The sequence below is a fragment of the Vanellus vanellus genome, assembly GCF_965231255.1.
Source record: "Vanellus vanellus genome assembly, chromosome: 4".
Taxonomy (NCBI): domain Eukaryota; kingdom Metazoa; phylum Chordata; class Aves; order Charadriiformes; family Charadriidae; genus Vanellus; species Vanellus vanellus.
Window position 1 is genome coordinate 49,702,750 of NC_138909.1, and position 27,639 is coordinate 49,730,388.

At 45.4% G+C, this 27,639-nt stretch overlaps 1 protein-coding gene across 2 annotated transcripts; it reads right to left on the reverse strand.

The window, feature by feature from the left end:
* SMYD1 (SET and MYND domain containing 1) lies at window positions 1–27,639 on the reverse strand. 2 transcript variants are annotated; one of them, XM_082482694.1, is made up of 10 exons: window positions 27,254–27,639; window positions 16,288–16,464; window positions 15,374–15,587; window positions 13,536–13,666; window positions 11,627–11,665; window positions 8,489–8,681; window positions 5,010–5,102; window positions 3,647–3,810; window positions 1,911–2,079; window positions 1–456 (listed from the first exon to the last, which is right to left on the reverse strand). In XM_082482694.1, exons 1-10 carry the CDS (start codon window positions 27,388–27,390, stop codon window positions 298–300), a joined length of 1,476 nt encoding a protein of 491 aa, XP_082338820.1. In that variant the 5' UTR covers window positions 27,391–27,639; the 3' UTR covers window positions 1–297. The 2 variants fall into 2 exon arrangements, with proteins under 2 accessions (XP_082338820.1, XP_082338821.1); XM_082482695.1 differs by lacking the exon at window positions 11,627–11,665.

Genomic DNA, 27,639 nt, shown 5'->3' on the forward strand with positions numbered 1-27,639 from the left:
CTTGTGTAGAGAGAAACAGGCTTCCAATAAGAATGTAAATAATTTTATAACAGTTTTTTTCACTTTGATTTTTAATGCTAGTGGTAGAAAAAGGATGTTGTTTCTGCCAATGTCTCTTCTGGTTTGAGTCCTTGGAAGATTTTTCAGGACTCTTTCCCAGCAGGTCCACGGTCTCAGGCTGGTGCCGCTGGGAACAATCCTTATGGGTATATCACATTCTTATATCACATCCCCCATGTTCGGAGGTGCCACAAGTGAAGTTATCCAACAGGCATGAATTTGTGTCAAGCTCAGGGTTTATTCCTTCTTGTGGAAGAGGCTTGGTGAGGCCTCATTGCTGGGTTCAGGCATGACTTGAATCTTTTGGTTTTTGAGGGCAGCTTCCCTCATCTTGTAATACATGAACTCATTCTGCTGGAACATGCGCAGCTCCATCTCCGTCTGGACACGCATGACCTGAGGGACACAACAGGTTATAACACCTGTGACGCAGGGGATCTCAAAGCAAGTGAATAAAGCACTGCCTAAAACTAGGAACCGTCCTTCAGGGATGTCCTAAGCTGTGTAATGACTGATGCAACTTAATCTAGGTGCCCACCAGCAGGACCAAAGCTGACTGGATACAGATATCCAGTTACTTCCTCAAACCTGGTTGCCTGTGTACTGTGAAGGTGACGAAGGCACCAGCCCTTCCTGCACCAAGCTCTTCCACAGGCTGCTGGGAAGCCTGATGCAGGACATAGAGGCAATGCTGTGCAGAGCCAGGGAGCGAATACACTTTCCATCCACACCCTGGGCCTGACCCTTGGTGTGACCTATCACCAGGGTAGGGGTCACCTCATGTGGAAGGAGGTAGGAGAGGAGGAGAGGGATGCTCAGCCCCTCCTCACCCACGTCACAGTTGCACCCCCTGCATCCCAGGATTCACCATGAGCAGAGTCATTCCTAATGTTGCATTATGACACAGGCTCAGAAAGGATTTTAGGAAAACTTTTTACAGCTGTCTGTGAGTTTACTCAACCCTTGATTTAGGAGCACAGAGCATGTGCCATATATCAGCTATTTTCCTCCTGCAGTAAGTGGGAAAGGATATACAGAAATGGAGGTGCTGGGGTCTCACCCTCTGCTATATATAGGGAAACAGTCAGGTTGGCTTTAGGTACTAGATATTAATTTTTCTGATGACATAAAATTGCGCTAATAAAGATTATAGCTCTGCTATAATGGGGACTAAGACATCAATAAAGGATTTCATTTGGCACCATGTAATTTTTCGGTTAATAAAGGAGAATGCTGTAAAGCTAACAGGTCACGTCGGGTGAGTTAAAGGCTAAAGAAATGATAGATCCTCAGCTGCAATTGTAAATAGTTCATCATATCTGAGCAGATGTAATTCCCTGGGATCTGCAGCTCTTGACCCTAAGCTAGGAAATACACCTATTAATCGATTGAGGAAAAAAACATTGCGGCTTAGAAAGACTGGGGAGTGGTAAATAAAGAAGAATGGACACCGATAATGAAAATCAGTTGATAAAGTGGGAACATCCACCATGCATAGTATGATATAGTCAAATTGTAATGCCATCCATCTGAGAGCAGAGAAATCAGGCTGTTTGAAGAATGGGAGACTCTGTCCTTGGTCACAGCATTTTCAAAGAATATTCAGGGGCTCAGCAGCCATTTTTAATGTATGTCCTGATGCAGGATAAAAGTTATTTTTCAGGGATGAAAATTCCCCATAGGAAGGGATGTGCATTTCCCAGCAGACTGTAACATAACCTAGAGGAAACCACAGCACTAGTAGGATGCAGTCAGTACCTGATACATCTCTCAGGTCTTGGTTGTTTCTACAGCTTGAATGTAATTTTGCCCAGACAGACAGCAGAGACAACACAGGAGATGACACCTACCTCCAGGTCTTTGGTAATTGGGTGGGAAGGACCATGGGTTATCAGGAGAATGGCATAGGCTTTACAGATCAAGCCATGCCCGGCTTCAATGAGACCAGCATGCCAGTGAGTCACTCCTGCCCGCATCACGGCCATCCCTAGCTGGGCATTGTTGGGATGGTATATTTTCCTGGAAAAACATTGAGTAATTTTAGTTCAGGAAATATCTGGGTTCTCAAATGTTTGTCAGTGTCGCGATGTGTTTGCCAAAGAGCAGACTGTTTATTCAAGTGAAGAGCCTATTGCATTTGGTGCCACTGAAATGTGCAGCCCTGCTTAGAAAGGGGCAGGCATGAGTTACACAAGGACACGAGTTATACAAGGACATAAGTTGTTGTGAAAGAGGATGAACAAACTGTGAACGGGAAAAGTTGGACACCTGGGTTGGAGAATGCCAAGCTCTGTTATTCCATGTTATTTTGGCACAAACAAAACCCAGATCTGACCCTACAGCCCAGACAGCATCAACTTCAGAGAATGCAACAACCACCAGCTCCTCATTCAAAGTGGGAAGAGAAACAGGTGGTTCCAGAAACTCCAGAAATGTTCATCTCACACCCTGGGGATGCATCCCCGCCTCTGAGGACTTTCAGAGCACTCCCCTACCAGTCAGTAAGCCAGAGGGGCAAGATGACTCCCGGCCTCTAGATCCAACTTTAGAAGCACAGGCAGAGTCAGAAGCTGCTTGGATTCACCTGAAAACCTGCTGCCTTCAAGGGCTTGTTTGGCATATTGAATTGACAGATCTTAAAGCAAGGAAGGAAGTTACTGCAGTCCCTGCTCTGGACTGAGAAGCTGAGAAACAGGCAGGGGAAGAAATTTCCTGTGTGCCATTCAATAGGCTCAGTGCCAGGGCTGGGACACAAAGTGGCACATCAGGCTTGCAAGCCAGGGAGGTTCACTCTAGACTCTGTCACTCTTTTGAAAAAGAACAAAATATCACAGGCCTTTTGGGATGGAACTGACCAAAAAGGCAAGTAATGGGAACGAGATGCTCTCAGCAGGAGGGTGAATGAGATGGTAAAACAGGTATTTCTCTCTTCTGTTCTCTATGGCTGTCATTCCTTTTTAAATTTTTGGTGGTTTGTTTGTTTTTTTTTTGTTTTTTTTGCTAATTAATACTCATCAGTCCTGTACTAAAACCTCAGTAATAATAAAGTATATCATTTTTACTCTGTGGTTTGCCCTGGATCTATGTGAACTAAGCCTGAATTTCTTTATTCTCACCAAGCCTGTACCACAGGACTTGTGCATACTAATTAGCCAAGACAAAAATCCACATGTTATTCAACAGTGAAGGGATATCATGAGTGACAGCCATTTGACATGGTTTCTCTTTTCTCTGCAGCTTCTCCTTTCTGCAGGGTGCAGGGGAACAGACCATGTCCTGCAGTGACCACCTCTCTGTCCTGCACCCAGGCTCTGAGTCTTGCCACCAGGGCAGCCCTGAGATACTTCTCAGACAAAACAAAGAGGCTAATGAAAGATGTACCCAAAGCATTTACCATTTACAGTTTAGTACCGAGGTGTTTGGAAGCTCTTATGCATTTAGGAAGGGTCTGGTGATATAATCAGGTCCCAATTTGAATGCCATCACTGCTGTCCTGATGAGAGCAGGCTAAGAAAGTTATTCCTATGACACACTGCCTAACATTGCACAACCAGAGAGAGCTGCCAAAAATAGGGCACAGACATACAGGTAGCCATCCACCATCCTCTTGGCGTAGTCAGCTGCTTCCTCAAACATCTGGAGGTAGGAAAGCACCTCAGAGGCAATGCTGAGGATCCTCAGGAGGTAGATGTTCGTGTCCCCCAGCACAGGCTCCTGTTTCTTCAGGCATTCGCGGCACATCTTCACAACCTGTGCTCGGGGGAATCAGTGAGAGGAAGGGAAAATCAGAGCCCCTTTGGCCCCAAAACTGCCACACCAAAGCCCTGTGGGTTGCATGGTCCATACCAGTCCTAGAGGCCAAGTCAGCCTCTGTGAAGGTTGGGGAAGACAGGATATGCTTTGATGTGTTGAGAAACATCATCCTACCAAAATGATTGGTGCTCAAAGCTTTCTCTCCCAGGGTTACATTCATAAAACTGGTGAGGAAAAAGTGATGTCTACCATTCAGGAGAAGAAAGACCCCAGGAGGCTGGGTTTTGTCAGACTCCAAGTGCCAATAGGACTCTCATACTCCAACGCCATCCGCCCAGCCTCCTACAAGCACTTGATGCAATGAGTGCTCTTAATGACCCCATGGGGCTGGAGACACACAGCTGCACTGTCCCATGCCTGTCTGCTCTGCTGTGTCATGGATGCACCTACCCCTGACACAATGTCCTGATCTCTGCTCTTGGGGGCTTCACCCTTTTCCCAAAGTAAGTTCAAACCCAGGGGCTTTTGCTAAACCTGGAGTGTTTTCCTGAAGCCATTATACTCTGAAGAGAATAATTAAATATTTCCTGGGTCAGCAAAAGACAGAGAAAGGAGGAAGCAACTTGAGGTCGCTCACCCTTTTGACCTGTGCTCCAGGTGGGACATGGGTCTCCCACACCGCACACTCATCCTCAGCACCCAACAAATGAGCAACATGCAGAAGCCAGGAAGTGGAGATCAACGCAGGCAAACGTAGCCCATAGATTGATGCTTGTGGCAGGTCTCCTGACTGTTCTTCCCCTCTCCCAAACCCAATGTCCTCCTTTTTATGAGGCTACCTGGCAGGGATGACTCACTGCACTTGCCCTGTAACTCATGTTTTTTGCCCAGGAGGCCTTTGATTCAACACTTGTGTCAATTGGAGGTGCTGGAAGCCACTTAAATCTCATTGTGTCATCACTACAAAAGAGACAAGGCTGGGATGTTGTCTCAAACATGGTCGTGCTTTACAGAGGGCAGAAACCAGTGTCAGCTTTTGCAATTTGAGCTGGCAAGAGGGCAGGAAGCACATGGGGATAGTCAGGTTACAGCAATGGGGGTTTGCTTCATCCTTAAATCATTGATGTAGAGAGGGACAAGACCCACTTTTCCCGGCTGTGCATATACAGCAAGAGAGCAAAACTAGCAGGACTCACTTCATGGTACAGTCCTTCCATGCGGGCCTTGTTGATCTTCTCCAGTGTGTCCTTGGAGAACTGGATGACCTCCTTCACCGTCTCTGCAGAAGGCTGGCGACAATGTTAGGAAAACCAGTGAGGAAAATGCACTGCCTGATGCATGCCAAAATACCCTGGCTGAAGGGATGCTTGTTTCACAGTCTGGGAATACAAATCAGCTCAGCAAGATGCTTCCCACATCACTCGCTACCTTCCTACCACTGGCTGTATATCCAAGCATGCCTCCTTGGACCTGCCTAAGATTGGTCTGAAATAGTGCTGCTACAAAATGGAGAAGTGAAGCTCCTGCTGACTTTACCGAGAGTGTTGCTCATCAGAGTTGTGGCCATGTACATTTGGTATGCATAACTGGGTTCCTTGACTCTTCCCTCCACTTCTCTCGTTTGGAAAAGGGACAACCGACCCTGCAACTGGGAGGCCTCACGAGACACCAATGAGGCTGTGCAAGCCACAGATTAGCATGTATCAGGTGCAGCTGCTTGAGAGAAATCAGGCTCTTGAATGAGAGGTGAGTGGAATAAGGATAAGAAAGATCACTAAATTTTACCCACTCTGAGAAATGCTGTCATTAAGTCCAACCACCATAAGACGGTTGACCTCAGATTTCAGTTGCATCCAGAGAGTGAAATGTTTTCCAACACATCTCGAAGTTTGGATTTCACCATGTATTTGAAGGCACGATGCACATCTAGGTATATATATATACCTGACAAAACACTAACCAGCTCCTAATTAGCTGCCTCCTCTCCCTTCCTTTAATACTGAAATATAACATTATGATATCCAGCAACTTCATTCATCTTCCGTTTTTTCTGAGCCTTTCAAATATGCATTTTCAAACTATTCTAGCTATCGTGACCTTCCTTTCCATAAATGGGAAATCTGAAATCAGCCCACAATCACCTGACTCCAGGAGCTTGCAGGAAGAACCTGGTCTGGAGACACAAGATAGAGCCAGAGCACAGGCATATGCCCAGTAACCAGGAAGGACCTCTGAGTGTGAATCAAAAGCAGAGACCCAACGTTGCAACAAAGTATGCAAAGATTTGGAGTCAGGACCGTGGGACTGTCCTGTTGTCTTTTTCCCACACCTGGTCAATCAGATTTTTGAGGAATCTGTGAAATTCAGCTAGTTGGGAAAAGCTCTTGAAAGTTTTGTATGGAAAGACAAACAGCAGCTTTTCAGAGCCATATACTCCCCATCTATTTATGGATACACATGTATGTGTTATGATTTATTACTCTATATTATTAGACTGAAGCTATCACAGCTAATCAGATCTTGGCAGCTGTTTGAGCAGCATGCAGGGTGTCCTAATACACAGAGCACATTCAAAGGCAATGTTAATGTCAGTGCAAATCACATCACTATGCTGTCTGAGTAAAGACTCCCAGAATAGGTACTTTAGCCAGCACTTCCATAGCAGCTTTGTCTCATAAAAATTCTCTCTTGCATTTACTAGACCCCTAATCCTGTTGCCATTATAAACAATGGCAATTTTGCTACTATTTGGAAGGGGTGAAGGACTGGAGGTCAAAGCGGCTGTTGAGGATGTAAGCTGTCAATCTTGCATACATTCATAGCGCTTTTTCCACGCAGCTGTGAGTGTTGCCACTCTCAGGCAAGTGAGCCAGAATTCAGAAAATGCAATAGAGCTGGTGGCCAGCAGACGTGCTCTGCAGGTGAGGTCAGTCTGGATGCTTATTGTCTGTGGATGGAGTGTATTTTTAATAGCTGAAATCATGCACCTCGCATAGTTACAGGCTTTTTCTATACAAGCACTTCAGACTGTGGAGGACATTTACCCAAAAGTGCATGTCTTCCCGCTGCATGCTGCAGAGCACCTCTAATGCTCATGAAAAGGGGATGGTGCATCTCACTGCTCAGATCACGGCTTGATAGCAGGTGTTGAATGAGAGATGAGATTTTTTTATGCCATCCACTGGAGGAGATGTTTGCAAATACTTCTACAGAAAGTCAGATGAAAATGCTTCTACATCAGATGACTGAGCTCTGGGACAGCTTTATATTAGAAGTGGGGAGTTTCAGTACTCAGGATTAGCTGTAAGATGAAGCTTGATAACTTAGTAATAGGATTATATAGCAGAGTCTTTTATACTAGTGGGGAACCCAACAAGCAAAAGGTTTCTTCTAGTCCCGTGTCCTACTTCCCATGGGAGCTCCCTGATATCAGTTTGATCCCGTTTCTCCAAACCTTGCTCCAGGAGAGACTTTTGCTCTGCAATATCCAGCCTTTTCTGACCAGCACCTATATGAAAGAAGAGTCACAGGACTGAGCTTGGCTTTCTGGTACCTGTGCTGAGGTGGAGGCTGAGGGTTTTGTACTCATTCCCCAGAAGGTGCGGCTCCATGGGCCTCTCCTGGTGGCAGTGCCAGTCTAAGAGGTCTTCATCCCACCTTTGCTGTTTGGTCCTGCCCCACATCAGCCCTGAGCTGTACTCTTTGATTCATTAGGTGACTGTTCGATAGTGCAGATCAGTGACTTGATAACACATTAAAATGCTCTTACCCTGCTTTCCTTTCCATCATACACTTTGTAAAGCTTGCAGGAGTAGAAATCCCCTAAGCTAACACTGCCACAGAACACAAAAAATATTATATCCTTGGGCAGAGGAACAAAAAAGAAAGTCTTAGAGCTACCAGCATGCTCATAACCTGCAGCTGCTGGCCAAGCAATACATCCCACTGCTGACAGCAAGACACAGCATTACACCCTCCCACTCCATAACTTGTGAGACTTCCAAGGAAAACAGAGATTACTTAAAAATGAACAGTCAGGCATGTTAATTCTTCGCCGTCAGTCTGCCAGTGCCCACAGCAACCATGCGCAAATGTCAAGCGATAGTACAAACTCCCTGTGACAGGCCTTTGCAAGGAGGGACTGAAAGTTCAGGCTTCCCACCTTCCTGGAGTCAATGTGATTGTGCACGTTTTACAAACCGTACAGCTTCAGCAGTGCTGGTTAGTCCTGTCACCATGAATCACCTGCAACACCTTTTCCTTTCTGCTGTCCAAAACTTTGATTCCCTTTCAGTTCCTCAAAAAAAGCCCACAATCTAAATGCCAGGATTTTTCTCAGCTCTGGACCTAATTTTCCAATATTTTAGCATTCTGCTTTTAGGTCAGAGTTAAAGGTAACTTTTTCAGGCTTTTTAAAATTTTAAATTAAAAAATGTACTTATGTTGCATAATAGGGATTAAACTGGCCTTGCATAGTGGGCTTGAATTGGTGGTGTGCTCAATCAAGGTTCAGTTCTGTTCTCCTTTCTTACATTGGCACTAGTCAGGCTTCTGCCAAAATCTGACTCTGTCCCTATCGAGAGTGTCGCCAGGCTGAAGAACCACAGTCACAGAGACACACAGATGCCTGGGTGGAGGAGACCTCTTGGTTTGGACACAGCAGGACAAAACATACCTTGCTTTCCCCCTCCTTCACTGCCAGCATCAGGTCATCCTTGATCTGTTTCTTGCAGTGCTCGCAGGCACAGTCAAAATAATACTGCTTCTTCAGCTGCTTCCGCCGCTCCTCGCTCACATTGAGGAAATCCACGTAGGAAACGGTCAGCTCGTCCCCGGGAGAAATTTTGCTCAGTGCCCGCAGCTCGATCCTGGGTGCAAAGGAGACGAAATGTGGACTTGGAGAAGCAGCAGAAGCAAAGGTGCAGCCATAGAACCATCAGGGACAAATCCTGCAATCTGCTCCTGCTTTGGAGAGGTGAGTCCTTCCCCTAAGGTACTCTGTTAGCTCTTCAGGGAGGCAATGCAGAGGTGGGCAGCAGTCTGGTTAACTGAATACAGAGTGAAAACATGGTCACACCAGTTTCTCCTGCCCCTCTGCCCATCCCTGTCAGGGATACGTAAGGGTCTGAGCTATAAACAGATTAAAGACCCATTACTTTATGTGGGAGGGGGTTGAAGCTAGACATAAACTTTTATTGTGTTGCAGGAGATCTGGCCAGAAGAAAACCCTGAGATCAGAAATACACATCGAGCCTTGCAAAATGCTGAGTTTGGACTTTGGGTCTTTTTTTAAGTACTGCTTTGCATGCTACCCACACATCCCTGGCTAGAGTCCCAGATCCTGAGCCACGCTGCTTTCAGTATCATTTTCGCTCTGAAAAGTTAAGACACATTCCTTCTGGGTGCTGGGTAAGAGATGCCCTCACCCTGTTCATGCATCTTTACATAAAGGCTTAGAAACAATTCTCTGGAAATAGTCTATTTTTTATATAGCCCATTTGATCTGATATTGCTAATATTAAACACAAGGAAATCACCAGTCTCTGTTACTAAACAAAAATCCACATCAAATCCTTAATGACAGGCTTTTGGAAAGCCATATCTTTCTTTACACCTGCCTTGCTCTCCTGTCTTTCCTTGCAAAAGGTCTTAAATAACATGGATGCTCAAAACTATTCCTTTGCTTTTTCACTCTACACATTTAATCTCCCAGTTACTCTGGGCCATCTCTCAGCTAAGGAGGCTGGACAGGCACAACTGGCTGAAGAATTTGGCCAGAGTGAGAAAAACCTCCATCTAATACCAATTGCAAGGTGGTGCTTCTGTACCTATCTACTTCCCCATCTACTAGTGACTCTACACACAGTTAGAAATAATTCACTTAGACCAGTGACCTTGGGCTCTCTGTTTGGACCAGTTAGCTGTTTAAACATGTTTTTACAGCTAAGCATACTTACAGGTTATCAAAATGAAGCCAGTCCCATGGTCTGAGCTCCCACCCTACTGTAGCCCTACAAGTGTGGTACATCAGTCCTGGGACTCCCTCACTGCAGGCAGCGTGTGCCTTAATCGTCCTCTTGCTAAGCTCAACAGCATGTTTGACTTACACACCTACTACAAGATGGACCTCGGGGCGACCTGCTGGTTCCCACATGAACATGAGGGGCTTTAGATGGGACCCAGTGAAGGTCTCAACAAAGGCACAGGTAGCATAGAACCCAAAGGTCTCCCTAGGTGCATTAAAAATAAGTCTTTTGGGGAGGATATGACTTTTTCTGACTTTACTTTTTCTGTGTGATCATATTTCTGCAAAGAGATTGTAATTCCCTTGTAATTCCCGTTATAAGCTCTCAGCACCAAGGGCGTAGCTCTGAGTCTTTCAGCTATGCTAAAGCTGCTGCGAAAACTACTCCCTGATGCTGGTCTTGAACTTCTCTGGGTGTTAGATCACATATCAACAGCATATTTCTTAAGAAATTTATCACTGAACATGCCATCATCACAAAGGGCAGCTATTGTTATGCCACAACCATGGGAAAATGCCAGCCAGAGAAAGGTGCAACCTGCTACTCCAGGAGAAAGTGCATGAAAAAGAGCAATTCCCACCAGAAAGGTTTACACATATAAACATTCCCATTCACACTTAATGGGATCCTCGTTAACAGGAGTCATGCAACCAGAGAAGCAAAATGAAGCCTCTGACTTTTATGATGCCCCTGGTAGCCTAAGCACAGTAGGTATATTTTAAGCAGCCATCCCTTGTGTGCAGGGGATTGAGAGCGTTTGGGATAAGCCTGGAAACACATGGCATATTTTAAATGCTACAGTTAAAGAGACACTGTCAGCCAAGAGCACCCCACGGAGCTTGTCCCATGCTTTTTCCCCAGCGTCTGCCCCAAGCACCAAGGACCTTGAAAGACACACACACAGGCACAGAGAGTGCCTGATAGATCAAAACCCAAATTGCCCCAAAATAGCAACTCTAATCAGAAGTGAAACTCATTTGCCTGTTTTTATGGCCCTATCTATAATGCACCGAGTAAGTGCCAATGGTGCAGAAGAGCACTTCAAAAGCATTTCACATCTTACTTGAGGAAATTTCACATTTGCATGAAATTGAGTTTAAAGACAACAGTGTCCCTTTAACAGGACTAACTATAACATACCAAGTGCCATGATCTAAGCAGAAAGCTTCTTTTTCAGCATATATTTTCGTGATTTCTTTAGTTTGGATCAAGTAACAGTGGCATCATTAAAAGGTAAAACATTAATCAGGTATTATGATAAAAAAGGATGAAACCTACATCTCATGGTATTGCTACTGTAGTCAACACATTCAACAGGCACCGTTTGTTGCAGAAGAAACATGGACTATTTAGTATGTCAGTAATGCAATCATTTCTCATCTCCTAATATGCAAGGTTTTATTTTGGGCTGTACAAGATTAGCGAGACCTTGTTCTGACTTTCATGCTCTTGCCATAGTCAGGGGAGGAGAAATGAGAAGTGAAGAGGGGAAATACTGACTGGGAGGAAGCCAAGGGAGAGAGTGGGAAGGCAGAGAGGGAATTTGCAGTGGGGGGGGACAGTCACAGTATTACCATTATCATTTTACTTTACTACAAAATGCAGAGTTAATTAAGGTTTAGGTTTAGTGGGGCTTTACATGGGGAGGAGAAGTTCAGAAAATGGGGAAAGTGAAATTTTCTTCAAACAGAGGGAGCCCCTCGGGCTGTTTGCAACTTTTCCATTAAACACAGGGCATGAGGGGTACAGGGCAAGGGGGAAGGATGATGCTTTCAAGACCGACCCACCTCATCTGTGTGTGGAACATTGATCTTACAGCCTCATGACTGAAAGACAAAACAAACATCTGCAGTTTACACAGGTATAAGTACAACAACAAAAAAAGAAGGGTACACGGCTGAGGGCATGGGGACATCATCCTGACAGGAGACAAGGGGGTTCCCTGTGCCTGGCTTATGTTTCACTGTATGACAGCTTCGCTTTTGCTATGCAACTGCAGTAACTGAATTGCCCACCACTGGGCTGTGGAGGATTGGGCAGAGAACTGTCCTAGCACTGTGATTTTAGAAGTGGTCTTGGCCAGGGGATGTGCAAAAACCTGCTTCTGACGTTTGGCAGGCACCAGGGGACTAGTTCTCCCACGCACAAATGTCTCCACGGACATCAGTAGTCGTGCTCTCTAAAACACAGCTTGAAATGGAAATCAGACTGGGATATCAGCAACGACTGTACTCTGTGTGATGAGTGGTGGGTTCTCAAGTACGGTATTGTGCCTTGAGCGCTGACAGAGAGCTCAGCTCCCACAACAGGGGTTTATCATCAGGTTACCACAGAAAGACAAGAACCCTTCATAATTTACCTGGCCAATAACCAGATGGTCAAGTTTAAAGTCAGCTACTGGATACATGTGGGAGCTTCAACAAGCTGCCAGGCAAACAAAATGCCATTCCTCTACTTACCGCCCACAAACTCAGATTTCAGGGTTGCTATCACTGTTAGTTACCTCCTCCACTTCCCAGCCTGGTTGGAGAGGCTCTCCTCATGCCACTCATGCCTCAGACCGTATTTCCCACCAAGGTAATCGTCCTAATGCAGTTTGGTTTTCTCTTTGCTCATTTACCAGCTGTTTGATAAATGCTGATATAATTTTATCAAGTAAAACCAGCAGCAAGAACTAGAGTGCACAAGCAATGTGTTAGTTAAAGAAGGGGAGGCTGGGGGGTTAACTTATAGCACTAAAGTTTGGTGAACAAGGGAATTTGTAAAATCTCAAGACCTAGTGGAAAATTTGGATGAAATACTGCGGTTGTGTGGTTTTTGGCAAGCGGTTTCCCACAGTTAATTTCTTGCACACAATGCAACTTGCAGCAGTTTTACCTCTTCTGGCCTGGGAGGAGACTGGGAAGGGCAGAGCATCCCTGCTGCGGGCTTCCCCGAGCACTGAGAGAGCAGTCTCCGCTCCCAGCTCTGCTGAAAGATCCCTGCATTTCCCACTTAATATCTTTCCAGCTCACATGTCCCACAGAAGTTTTCTTATAGGACTTGGCTGAGAATGGGGAGTGCCCAGCGGCTTAGGGCATCCCACAATTGCATGTGACTCGGTTTGCAGGTAACAGTCATTAAGATACCATTGCTAAAGAGTTAATCAGTGATTAATAGAGATGATGATACACTCTCACAAAGATGAGGGTTTGTGTTAGGGATGGTTATAAACACATCAGCAGATAGCGATACACAGCTGATCGCAAGCTTCGGTTGTAAGAAACTCTTGGACTGTAGACTCAGTATAATCTTTAATAGTTTATTAATCATATTTGTTCCTTAACTACTTATAAATAAAGCCTGAATACAAGGACTGATCTAGGCAGCTACTTAGTACTTTATCTTCCTATTTCAAGACTGGTTTCAAAACTCATAGAAACCAGGGAAAAATTCTTTGCTGGTTTACTGGATTTGGGGTAAAACTTTGTGTATTTGTTCAGTGTATCAACAATAATTTTTAAAATAACAATAATAAGAGAGCAAACAGTTCCCCTTTAGAAAGAAAATCCTGATACTTTTCTTCTGAGCTAGAGAAGGAAACAAGAATGAATAGATTTTCTGGGGCAGGGATCTGACACTGTGGGGCTAGCAGAGTCTGCTGAGTTGCCCATTAGGAAGCATCCCTGCTGTGCTCAAGGAAAGAAATCCACTCACTTGCCGTTGTTGAAGATGACGGTACAGTTGGGCCAGCAGTCATGGTTGGCCTGGCAGAGATTGGGGAAGATTCCCACACCAACAGCCTGCAGTCCTCTTTGGTCACTGAGGGTAAAGCCATTGCAGCTGATCTAGTCCCAAAACATAGGCAGGTAGAAGCATTAGAGAAAATGCTGAACTCAACTACATTCAGGATTTCTCAGTTCCCACTGATGCTTTAGAAGACGTATGTCTCCAGCATCCCATCTCCAAACTTTAAGGAGAAAGAAGTGCCTATGAGATCACTGCAGAAGGTAGCTGTAGAAACAACATCTTTAGTTGAGATAAAACATCAGAAGAGAAGAAATGCAGGACTCGTGCAGATGGACCAGCTCAGAGCAGAGCTGAGTAAATGTTGCAGAATATTTGCTGTTAATATTCATTTGGGATGTCTAAGATAAATTTGGTTTGACCATGCTTTGGTTTCCTTATATTCATTTCCCGCAAATAATTCAGAAAAAGGTCACAGGAAAATGAATTTGCGGCAATTCAAGCAGACCATCAGCAGAAAGCAAAGTTCACACTTATTAAAACAGGTATCAGTTAGAAATCAACCTTAAGAGCTGCATTCAACCTGGTCATATTTTCTGGGTGGCCCACAGAGATTATAAAAACCCATTACTACTGTTTGTTATGAGTCCCAAACAATTTTCAGAATGACTACTTTTGCATGACATATATATCTCAAATGAATTATTATACTTTTCTATATGTTACATTACATTATTATCACATATGAATGGAACAGTTTTTAGTCACAAACATAAACAAAGGAAGTATTTGCAAAGAGAAAATGCAACAGGATGTACCAAAGGAAATAATAACTTGGCTGCTAATTATTTTACTCTGTTAATAGTTAAGTGTCTTTTCTTAGCTGATTCTGTACCTTATCTATACTTCCTTACTTCTGCATGGGCAAGCTATGCCAGTCACTAGTACATAGGTCTCCCTGTGCCCAGCAGACTGGATTTTCTTTTTGGGGTGGGTACCAAAGGATGCTGTGTGTCCTCCCTGTGCTAGGGCTGGCAAAACCAACTTCTCTGCCACACCAGCCATCAGCAGAGGTGCAAGCAGAGCATGTGCCTCGTCTCAGCTCACCCTGGCCCCTTGGGCAGTGTTGCCAGGTGAGGGGTTAGTGCAGCCCAGGATACACCGACTTCTACCAGGGCTGGGGGCAGAGCAGCTCAGCCTGAACTGGCTTCTGGGAATTTCTGTCTCTGCTACACTGAGAACAACAATTTATAGTTAGCAAGTTAGTAATGGATATTATTAAATATATCTAGTATATTTTACCTGATTCTATTTTACATATATATACACAAAATATGTGTTTATAATATACATGTAAAAATCTAACGGCTACAATATATAATAGACATCAATGTATATACTAAAACAGATCTGCTATATTTAAATATATTCTAAGTATATTTACTAAAAATATGTTTAAATAGATTTTCCCAGCTCTCCCTGCTGCAGAGAGATTCCCAGTGGGACTTGTGACAACAACACAGCACCTAGATTTGAGTGAGCCATTTGCCTGCACGGTGAGACAGATAAAAGGTTTTAGACCTTGCCCTTTCCATGCCTCAGTTTCCCAGTGTCAGTGCAAAAGCCATGCAGATGGGGAATAACCAGCTGCAGCAAATATTGACCTCAGCTATCCCAACTGCTATGGGCTCTTAAGGGCAAGAGAGGGATGAACTTGAGCATCCTCAACTCAGGCTGGTTGGAGACTGACTCCTGGAAGCTGGCATTAAAAGTAGCCCCTCATTTGCTCTCCCACCCCTCCGACATACCACTCCAAATATGTGGGAGATGTACTGCATGCCGAACTGCTGGCTCTGGGGTGGCCAAAACTCAAGGAAGCTCTCCACGTCGGCACGGAGCTCCTTCTTCTCCTCCTCGCCGAAGCTGTCCACGTGGTTCTGCAGGTCATCGATAGAGACCAGGCAGCCCTCTGCCAGCCCACTGCCTTCCCTCTCTATCTTCCACATGATGCGGGCAGCCAGCCTGGCCAGGAAAGAGCCCCAGGTGTTAGCACCATCACCACCAAGACCAAGGAGGGGGACTGAAGGATCATTGAAATTCATTTCACGGGTGGGAAATTGTGTGCAGACAGACTGAGACAGGGTCAGAATTGAATGGCTGATGGTTTGATGGTTGGTCACCATCCATGGGCTTTTGAAGGAAAGAGAGACAGATGCAGGGTTTTGCACTGGCATCTATGTTCTTACCTGGAGAAGTGCTACAGACCTCCAGGTCCCCAACCCTCCACAATGGCTCTCATTTCCTTGGGGATTCCTCTCATTTTCTTATAACAGAGCCAGGATATGAATCCAAATCAATGTATCCCGTAGACAGACTGGGGACGAGTCCATCTCCTCTTCCATTTTTCCACCTACTCCCCATTTTCCCACGCCTCCTAAACCACCCCGGGCAGGTTTGCCTCATCATGTTCAGCTGCAGTAGAGTTTTTGGGGCCCAGCACCAAAAAAAAGCCCAGGAGCACGACCCCCTTGCACCCTGGATGCTCCTCCAGGTCCCCATCCCATCACCTCGGGGATGCTCCTGGCCTCTCCCAAACCGTCTCCCACCTCCATCCCATCCAAATCAGGCCACTCGGATCTTCCTCACCACCGTCCAGAGGGATGCCCTGTCCTCTCCTACCATCCCCAGACTGCTGGCTCAGACCCTGGAGACCGGCTCTCACCTTATGTTTTCAGTGGGTGCCTTGCCGTGCTTCTTGATGGCAGAGCACTCATTTTTGTGGTTCAGCCAAGCCGCTCTCTGGCAGGTCCGGTCGCAGTAGTAGGCGAACTTGCACTGGCCACAGCGGTGGAGTCTCTCCTGTCGTTTGAAGCAGGTGTGACAGATGACGTGTGTCAGGCTGGAAGGACGGAAGGACCCATTGGCTCGTACCTCAGTGAAGGGCCAGCTCCACCCAGTGAGGGTCCTGCCAGCTTTGCATCCCTGCGTTCCCCACATCCACTAAGGACAGACCCTCTGAGATTTTTTGGGAGGATGGAGAAACCTCCCACCCAGCATAATGCTCATGCACTTGCCCAGTGCTGTTGCTTTTGTGTTTGGCTACGCCAGAGAGACAAATATTTTGTTTAAAGGAGGACAGCAATAAAGCATTCCCCAGCTCTCAGCCCTCTTGTCTGCAGCTCATCTGCTCCTCCTCAGCGCTGCCGCTGTTAATAGGATTTTCAGTCTGGTTTTGCTTTCTGTCTGGCCCTTGCTGAAGCACCAGCCACCCATTTGCTGAGCAGAAAGGAGATGCCTAATGAGTCTGTGGCTCTGGCAAGCATGAAGAAGAACGTGAAGGCAAAATGCCAGGCTGAGAGCTTCACCTGCCTGCAAAGCCTCTGAATTTGGATGAAGTAAATCCTCACCAAAGCACTAAGGCTTTCCTGGTCCTCATGTGGACTGGGTCACAAAATGGATCAGCGGCCACCACTATGTCTGAAACTTGGGAAAACATTGGGCAAGAGGGACCATATGCATCAAAAATATACATCAGAAATGCTCTGCTACTGACCAGACCAGCGGTGCATCACAATTAATAGTGATATATAGAAGTGGTTGCATAAGGAAACCTTGTGTTTGTGCGGCTTGAAACGAGACACATTTCCGTGGACTAAAAAGCAGCTTTGCTTGTCACTTCTTTTTGTCTCCAGGCCAAAGGTGTAGCTGTACTGGAGGCAATTGTGGCATTGTGTTGGAAATGACAAGAGGAAACCAAAAGAACAGCCTCCTTCAAGGCAGATCTTCTCATCACAGAGTGGTTTATGTCTTCTCCTGCCTTCAGTTGTGGTACACGGATGTCCACCATCAGGAAGCGGCAGCACAGTGACTCTGGTGACTCCAGACAGATGTTTAGCGTGGATTAGTGAGGGTCTGAGGGACCAGGGCAAGCTCCCAGGCATTCAGCAGGCCCCCAAGCACAAATGCTGAGGCACAAATGGATTTTCAGCTGCCTGGGGATGTAAAATGAACACCAAACAGCTGAAGACAGAAAAAAGATGAATTCTCAAGAGCTGGCTGGGGTAGGACCTGAGGTGGCCTAGCTGTAATGTCAAGTTTAGGGACCAGTATTTGCATTTAAGACTACCCTAAGATTTTATTACTAAGTCCAGGGAATCTTTCATCTTCACAAAGCTGGTATGTTGCTGAGCTGAGAGCATCAATGATTTAGTGCTGGTCAGTGGCCCAGAATATGCCCCCCATGAAGGTGTTGTTAAACATTAAAGATAATGAACACAGTGACTGATGTAGGGCTGTGCCCTGCTCTAAGGGCATGAAGTCCTCCTTGTTCAGTCCAGCGTCAGCTTTAGCACTGTGCTCTTTAGGCCACTGCAGCCTTCCTGCAGATGGACTAGCAATGCAGAATTCTACTCCAAATTGAAAAGCCTGACGTGTCTTCCTCTGGTGCCAGCAGCAATAAGTGCTGCTTGCTGGCTGCTCCTGCTTCTGGCTGTGCGATTCAACTAGTTGAGAGGTTACTGTGAGTTAGATGGTCATGGGATAACTGGGGAACACCTTTCAAAAGGAGCAAGTTTCTTCAAATCCTTCAAAACAGGATTTCCAAGAAGCATCCTACAATTGTATGTATGCAACTATAACCCAGGGCTGGAGGGGTGGAATATCTCATGGGATACTGATGAAGCAGCCTAACCTGATATCCTCCCTCTGAGAGTGTTCGGGGTCCCAGACCAAGAGGACACTTCCCCCATGTGCCCCTTTCACATCTCCAGCTCCTTGCCCCTTCGTTGGGAAGGAGGGGGAGACACTTTGATCTCCTGCCCAAACAACTTTGAGACTTTCCCCTTGCTGCTAGAGAAGGGTTTTCACTGCCTGATTTGGTGCTCCCAGATGCCTGCTTCTCCAGGCAGCTGCTCACTTTACCTCTGCCTCCAGCCAGGCTCGACAGTATAGGAGACCTTAAATTCCCATCCCTCAGACACTGCCAGCCCTAGGAGGAAGGTTCTCATCGCAAAAAGCTCACTGACCACAGAGGCTTCATTACCAAGGGAACATTATCATCATCCACAGCCCCTCATGAGGAAACTGAGGCACAAGGAAATAAAAAATGTATTGATGATCACACGAGAAGGCTGTACTACAGGCGGGAATCAGACTCACAGCCCAAGTGCCCAGCCCCAAGACTGTGCTGCCTCTCCACTATACAGATCTATATATAAACATACACATGCATATTTATATTTATCACAGTACACTTAAAATGCACTTTCGTTCCTCTGGCACTATTGCATGAGCTGCTGACACAATCCACCCTGCGCCTTGACTCTTGCGGGATGAAGATGGCCATTGATTTAAAGCAGAGGACCATTGATTTAAAGCAGAAGGCCATTGATTTAAAACAGGGCGACCTGCAGCAGACAAAACCACATGCAAAAATGAGGTTTGAAAAATGACAGTGAGCAGTGCCGGCGCACAGGAGGGAACACAATGCAAGGTAAGCAGCCAGGATGGGGCAGGGGGGAGCACGTGTCCAGGAAGGGGGATGCAGCCAACTCCATTAAGTCAAATGAAAGAGCTGGGAGGTGGTGAGAAATGTGAGGCTGTGCTCTGTCAGCTGTCAAGTCAGAGGGGCAGAGAGGTGCAAGAGAGATTACACTCCTTGTAAGGCAAAGGAGAGCCAGACAGCTGATAAAACCCGCATGGTTACATCGTGCCGGGAGGCACGGGGAGATATTTCATGCAGGGAATGGGCCTCCCTCCTGCTGCCTGCGTGCTTTGAGGACAGTCAGAAAGCAAAAAGGCAGTTAAAGAAGTTTCCCTGTAAAGAGGAGTGACAGGTTAGAGAGGAATATGGTGCAGCAAACCCCTAGTCCTCAAACAGAGGCTTGCATTCCCCCAGCTCTCTCTCTGAGAACAGAAAAATACTAAAATGTTGGCTTTGCATTTTGATCTTTATTGCATAAGGTGTCCAGAGTTTCCAAAGCAAACACAACTGGCGGAACTTACCACCAGCACTGGAAAGCCCTCGTTTCTAAGGAGACACAGAAATGCAGAAAAATGTGTATAAAAAAGTTATACAAGACTTCCCAAGGAGGTGAAAGAACGGTTCATGTGGTATTGAAACTGCAGACACAATTACTCACAGGTAGTCTGACTGGCAGGTATAAGAAATACCACACCTCTCACACAACCTTTGTGGGATCCTCCATGACTAGAAATGGTTTAAAAGATGACTGGATTTATTGATAATGTGCATCACCAGGGCTCCAGAGGCCTGGGCTCAACTCTTGGCACAGTAAAAAATTCAGAAGACACAGGTATTTGAGGTCTATTGCCTAAATCTTCAACAAACATTGCTCAAGCACTGCCTGACCCTGCAAGCAGCTAAATGCCCCAGGTGTCCCTAGGCACTCGTGCAAACTCCTCCTGTCTCAGAGGAGCTCAGAGCCAGATGCCCTGAATGGGGATGGCAAAGTGGGGCTCTTCCTTGGCCCCAGGGCTGGACCTTATAACAGGCTATGATACCACTGATCCTGGAGGCAGAAAACACCAAGGATACCAAAGGCTTTCAGTGGTTCACAGTCTCCCCTGCAATGTCCCCTGTCATCCTCTCTGCAATGGTTCAGGTTCCCCAAGGACAGGGGGAGCAGCAGGTTAAACCCAATTCTCTCAGCCTGTGGAAATCACTGATCTATAAAGCCTTCTCTGTCTGGCCTAGAAAGTGTTTAACACAACCCAAAATGGCTCCAGGTGGCCCAGATAGAGCTTCCGCTCCCTATAAAGAGAACAGCCCGTGCCCATGTGGTCAGGATACTGCATGGTCAGGCAGCACTGAAAGTTTCTGGAGAAATATGTGGTACCTACACAGGAGCCCTGGAGGTTTGAACCCTTAGATACTCGGTGCTCAGCTTCCCTTGCTTTTTAACACGGTGACAATATAACTGCTTTCTGCTGTGTCTATATACACCATGGCCTCTGGAGTGATCTCTGGCCATTCATTCACTGCCATCTTCCACACATAGTGAGAACTTCTTTTTTTCACCCTGCCCAAAAGCAGCATCTTCATTAGCACAGTGATTTCTCCAGCTTGTCCAAGCCTTGCCAGGTCAAGGATTTAGGACTGACTCGGAGGGCAGGTGCCACTGACTGACTCACTAAATGACTTTCTGGAAAGCCTCAGGTTTCCTTGGCCTCTCATCCAAGAGTCAACTGAGCTCAGCTCTCAAGGGCTCACGAGCTCTGATGTTACGTAGATGAGACGCACAACTACTACTAATCCTGGATGTAGCTACAGTCACAAAAAGCAATGATTCAATGTGCCAGCCAACAAATGCAAGAGGTGACAGAGCACTGTCAACTAAGCCATGGCTCCTGCAAGCACGGCTCTCAGTGAAAGCAAAAGAAACAAATAGCTCTTGTGACTGCTTGGATTGGGTTCAGATGAATTAAGATCTGTTGGACCTGCCAGGACAGAGGGCTGAGCACTGCCACAGGAATATATTGACTTCACCTCTGAGACACGCACAACCCAAACATCTGCCAATCATTTCCCATCCAGCACCCACAGCATCTCATTCACTGATGTGGAAAAGCAAAGTGAGATGGCTGTAGTAGGAATAAAAGGAGGATTCCATTGAACAGCTAATGGACATGGTGAGAAGCTCACAGACTATTTAATATGAGTTTATGCTACTCTCTACGTGACAGATGACACACAGAGACAACCTAACTTACACCTAAGTCCACCTGCTTCATATTTATTATTGGCTGGCTATGCAACTCTCTCCTATATGTCCTACAGAGGACAGCATAAGAATAGCCTGAGCTGCAGGCAAAGTCCACTTGGCTTTCAAAGCAGAGGCTGTAACACTTCATTAAACACAACAGCCTAAGGAAATGCACCTACTCTTTCAGCAGTGAAAGGAAAAAGTAAGTATTCAATAACTGGTTTCTACAGACGATATCTATAATTGTGAATTACTAGCACAAGAATAGTTTTGCTCCTTTAAAAAAGGGGGCTGGAACTTAGACCTTTTATTTTTAAAATGTCAGGGATGACACATCCTGGTTTGTCTGATTTGAGTGGAGGACTTATCTTAGACTATTTTACTTTTAGTCTTTCATTACAAGCTTTCTCAGCCTCTCTTTAAAGAGGTGTGGGTGTGGTTTCCTTTAAAAAAGCTAGGTTTTCTCCCAGGTTTTATTTAAGCATTTGAACAAATGAGATAATAATAAAAAAATAAACCCCAGAAAATTTTAGGCAATATGGATAAGATTACGTTAACTCTCAGTTTTTATTGGTATCAACTCAAAGGATTTGCTTCCATAATCTTTTCAGACTCGTGCTGTTACGGAAAATTTTGCTTTTCTTATATCCCCAGGTCATCCCAGCTACAATAATGCCACTCCCTATGCTTCCCTTGGAAAATGTTTTGGGCCTGCTTCATACATCAAAAAGGAGTGCAAAAATTGCATGATCTCTGATTTATAGCAATTTTGCAAGATCACTCATCAAGCAGATCTTTCAGGTGATCTTGGCTTTCTACCACATGACACTGTTTGCCTTGACTACTGTCTCTCAAACCCCACCGGTTAAAGAGCAAACCTTCTCTTGATGAAGGTTGACAGAGATATATCGGGCATCCCCATGCCCACAGGAAATGTAAACTCTTACAGGCTTGAGAGCCAACAGACATGCCATAAGAGAAGGTCACATACTGTACATTGATCCCAGGCAATATGAATGCCATCATCCTGAAGGTGGCAATGAGGAAAGGAGACCTGGGATCTTCAGAGGAAAAGTAAGGAGGGAAGAGGGGAGGATTAAACCCCAGCACGTAAGCAGAGCACTACAGAAAGCTTCAGTGAGAGGTAATGACAATGAGGACTGCACAGGGGCTTTGGAAATCGAAAAATTACTCCAACAAAGGCAAAGAATCCCTTGAGAAGATATATTTTCAACCTTCTGTGTGTATTTTAGGGCAAAGCAGGCCTGACACTGATGTTTTCTAAGTGTTATTTCAGCTGATAACAGCAAGGTTGATTCAAACACAGACCAGAGAGTGTGTCTGCACTTTATCCAAACAGTAAAATACTGGAGATCACCCTGAGTTCTGCACCCCTTTTCAATCAGTATTCACCATCTCTCTAAATAGCCTGCTCTGCTTCAGGTAGAATTATCAGGCTTGATGCAGGAGTCAATGCCAGGTAATCACTATGTTAAGAAAAAAGTTATAGAATCATAGAATGGTTTGGGTTGGAAAGGACCTTTAAATGTCATCTAGTCCACCCCCCTGTAATGTGCAGGGTTAGCCTTGTGAGTCATACCCTGGCCTTAAAATCTAAGAAACTATGAGCTGGCTGACATCTAAAGGAACCTTCTTTAGCTTCACTTTGACTTTTATGTACTTCTGGACTAAAAATCTCTGGCACCGGGTAAGAAACTGCTGCTCAGATGATGATCATTGCGTCGAACAATACAAGCCCTCACCAACCTTAATGACTTCAGGAACCTTCAGGGGCCTTCAGGATCCCTGTGACCTTCAGGGGCTTCCAGGGTGGGATGCAGTCTGCAGATTTAGGCACCTAGATGTGCTCACCTGTACCCTCAGTATCTAAGTAGAGATCCCATCAGAACACTCAGTGGGGTCTGGAAAGCCATTCGGCTCAAAGGTATGTGTCTGTGTTTGGTGCAAGTTATAGTGCTCCATTGATTATAAAGGGCGCTTAGGGCCAGTTTCATTTGCCTGGACATAGGAGCCTAGTGTTATTTTAGGCTCTGCAGGGACACCCATCTGGCCTGAGAGGAGGCCTGATTCTCATAAATCCTGTTTTGTACCTGTCAGCCTGAAGAGGATGTCTCAGACACCCTGGGGCATCTCAAATGACACTAAGCACCTATGGCAACTGAATCCTGCCCTTAGCTCTATGCAGACACTTATAACAGACCTTAGTTTTGAGTGTCTTAATTTGCAAGCTGAGTCCCAAAGCATGTTGCTGGACAAGCCATCACATCACCCTGTAGGTTGGTCCAGTTAAATTGAGGCATCTTTCTCAGAGTATGATAGCTGATTATCGAGTTCTGTAAAAGAAAACATTTCTCCTTTTCCTGGAAAAATAAAATTCTCAACACCTCCTCAAACTCAGTCTCCTACTGAAAGACAGACGTTCATATAATGCAGCTGGGTGACAGCCTCAGGTCCAAATTACTTCAGCAGTTCCTCACATCAATATATAGATAAGGGTCTTTGCATCATTTAAGCCCAAAATATAGCATATCCACCCTTTCTGCAGTGAGGACCTAACACCAGGTGACAAAATCAGTTGTTCAGGCTCCCTAGATCCCTGTACAGTCAGAGCAAAGAGGTTTGTTCTTCTGGTAGTTTCTCTGAGTATGAAAGGTAGGTTTCTGCTATGCAAAAGCCCTATGGAGGAGTTTCTCACTTACACACGTGAAGTTAAATGCCTATTGCAGATAATGCAAAATTTTCATTTCACAATTATGTTCTTCACCAGGTCAAATGATGATCAGTTTTTATGGGGGTCCCCCATTTCTGAATAGTAGCACCTCCCATCTCTTGACAGCTTTGTGCCTGGGCACAAACAGAAGCTGCTTTCCATCCTGTAGTACAGCCACATCAAGAAAACTATGCTGTGTCTCTGAAGAGCTGCTCCTACTAATCTGAAAAAGAGACCTTTGCTTCACCTGCTGTGTTCCCACATCACATGCAGTCACACAGAATACGGCAGTGTGGCCGCTGTAGTATGGTGGGCATCCATATAGAACAGCAAAATCAGGGGCAGGATTTCAGGGACTCAGCATCCACACTGGGATTAGACTTCCCAAAGAACTAAGCTCCTCAAAGGGCTGCAAAGTATGGACCAACTTTTCCAAGTACTCTGCACACTTGTGCTTCCATGGTGGCCTTTATACACAAAGATAGCAGAGCGCTGTGGAAAATCTGGTCCCCTATTTGGTAGGACCTGAGCTGAAAAATTAAAGATACCCCTCATTGGAAACCCTTTTCCATAGTACACATAAACATTGCTTTCAGCAAGAGATGAAGATGCTGAGTGGAGTTAGGATGACGGACTCTAGACTTTGAGTTTCCCAATGCAGGGTGAGATCCTTTTTAACAGTGTAGGCTCAACAACAGTTTTAGGACCTATAAATGCTTGTTTGGGGGCATGGAAAAACACATGCCTCTTCATCCATACAGTCTTCATCCATACAGAGGCAACAGCAGTTCTTTCAGGGCCAAACCAGCCACCATGGCCTAGTGGGGATTTATTCTTGCAGGTCCTTCAAGGATCCAGGCTAACCTTCTTAGATAGAAATAAGTTCGATGGGACTTATATGCAACTTAATAATCTGGATAGCGGTAGAAGGTACCTTCAAAACCAAAGCCCTGTGTGTGTGTGTGTGTGTGTGTGTGTGTGTGTGTGTGAAAAACATCAGTGCAGTTTTCACATGAAAAATGCATGTTTTCATTATATCTCAGGCCTAGGATATCCCTGCCGAGCACTAACCAACAAGCATTTAGTTGGCACTGCCTGCTTTGGAGATCCTGGGAATGCATTTCACCACTGACGTATATAAAGAGCTTTGGGATGACATGTGCCATGGGAGGGTAAGAGTCCATTATTATTGCACAGCAGCATGAAGAAGAAGCAGACAAATAAGAATAACTGAAGCCATCCCCATCCTCTGCAGTTGCAGAGGAGGGATGTATTTACTTTGCCCCCTTGCTGCTCACTGTCTGGACCTGTCCTCTGGGAGCTAAACAAACACAGATTGGGGAGGGAGGGAAGCACATCTCTCCCCATCTGAGGTTTTCTGTTGGAAACATAAGCTTAAGACACAAGTCTGCAGTCTAAGAGCCGATGTGCTGGTAGGTACTCCCCGTATCTCACATTACACAAGTGACATTTGAAAATGCAGTGAAGTTGTAGCTCTTCAACATGGGCAGCTCTGCTCTATGCATTGATGCTTCCAACATATCACATAGAAGAAAAAAAATTCTCAACCAGCAATCAAAAGGCAAAATGTTTTCAATGCTTTAAAAGATAATTAGTATTTTTCATAAGGCATATGGGAGAAATACTTGTCCATAGGCACTTCCAAAGCAAACATAGTATCACAGCAAGATTCCAGCTAGTGACAAAAGTGAAACTGAAGTACAAGAGCTAAAAGGACATGTCAAGGAGAGATGGTTTTGTCACTAAGTACTGTAATTGAACTCAGGGTTAAGAATTCAAGAACTTAATATATTAAAATAAAAAAATGACATTTTTAATGTGAGCTTTTTCAATGACATATTAAAATAAAAACTAGAAAATGTCATTGCTGCTATTGTAAAGATTCATAAACATGTTCACCCAATGACAGTATAAGGGCAAGGAAAAAGTGAATGAAAAACGCAAAAACCCTTATTTCCTGCTCTGTCCATTTAATCCCCAATTCTCTGCTATTGCCAGATCACACAGTAGAATGAATCAGCTTCAGCTACAAGATGACCGGGATTAAAACAGCAGCATGAGCTCTGCTTGCATCCCAGACTTCATTAGCAGAGTTTATTCAATCAGGGAAAGCTCAGCTAGGCAGAATCACTCACTGCCCTATTTAGCGTGCAGAACATTCATTAAAGTCACTGGCGGTTTGGGGCAAAAAAAATCAGTCTGGGGACTCACCATGCTGCCCTTGAAGAATGCTCACAAATTTCCTAAGCCCAGAACGAAACCTTTAGCTGACACCTAGCTTCTTGGTTAAAAAGTTTGGGCCAAATACCGTTCTCAGTTAGCATATTATAAGGCTGAACAAATTCCATTCATGTCTGAGGCTTTATTCTAGACTTATCCCATGGGAGATTAACATAGAAATTGGTTCTTTGTGTCTTCTAGCTTTGAGGGTATTTAAGTGAATCTTCCACTAATTTGAGGGGCAGAAGTGGGCATCTACCAGCCACACTGGCAGCGCAGGTTGATCGAATGTTGTTTGTCCTTGAAAGAAGCAGCAGAAGTGAAAAATGCATTTGCACCAGAATTCAGTTTCTGGCTACACCAGGGTGAACAAGAATTTAAAACCAGTCTCGTGCAAAAGCGAAAGCAGAAACTTGTCTCCAGTTAACTCAGCTAGCTATAAATACAAAATCACTTTAACAGAAACACTATCAGTCACAGATCCCCACTAGCTTCTAGTTTGAAGGCAGCGGGCAATGAAGCAGAGTGTACAGCTGGGAGGTGGTACATGGGAGCAGAGCACCATGTAACTCACTTTTATCTCATATAGATCAGAAGCTTCAGCAAAGTCAGTCTGAGATCGCTGTACCTGAATTACTCTAACTCCTGGCAGCTCACTGGGGCGTACCATGGGTCCGGTTTTGTGAGACACTGAATACATGCAACTTCCACAGCATTTGGTAAAAGCTGACAGCACCGAGCACCTTGCAAGATCACACCCTAGAAACAGATTGCTCCATACTAAAAGTAAAAAAGCTGATCTGAGCCCTGGGAAGCACATTCACAGTAAGCTGTGAATGTGTCTTTACAGAAGTGCTTCTGACTTCCCTTCGCACCCATCTTTGCTGCTGCCCAGATACTTTCAAACTTTTACCCGCCCCGCCAAATGAAATTTTGCCTCGAGATGACTTTCAGTGCTTTCAGTCTGTTTCTTACAAGTGCTTTTCTCTTACCTATCAAAAACCACGGCAGCGTAGGCTGGCTCCGCAAAGATGACATCCCCAGGCAAGAATTCCTTCTGCGCTTTCAAGCCCCTGCCTTTGCCTTCAGACGTGAACACTTCAACTGACTCCATTCCCCCTTTGGTCATCCCAGGGACCCCAAGGCTTGGGAGGTGGGTATCTCAGAGCGACCCAAATCTCCCGTCACTCCTGTCTACTTCGACTTGCTGCAAGACCACGCTTATAAAAGGGCTGGCCTCCCCCCCACCCCCTGCTGCACCGTTTCCCATAGGAGGGCGAGGGGGTGGGAGCAGGAGAGGCAGGAGGCGAAGATCCTCCGCATAATATCGCCGACCTACGCAGGGAAGGCACAGGGCTGGGACTTCTGCTTCATTAGG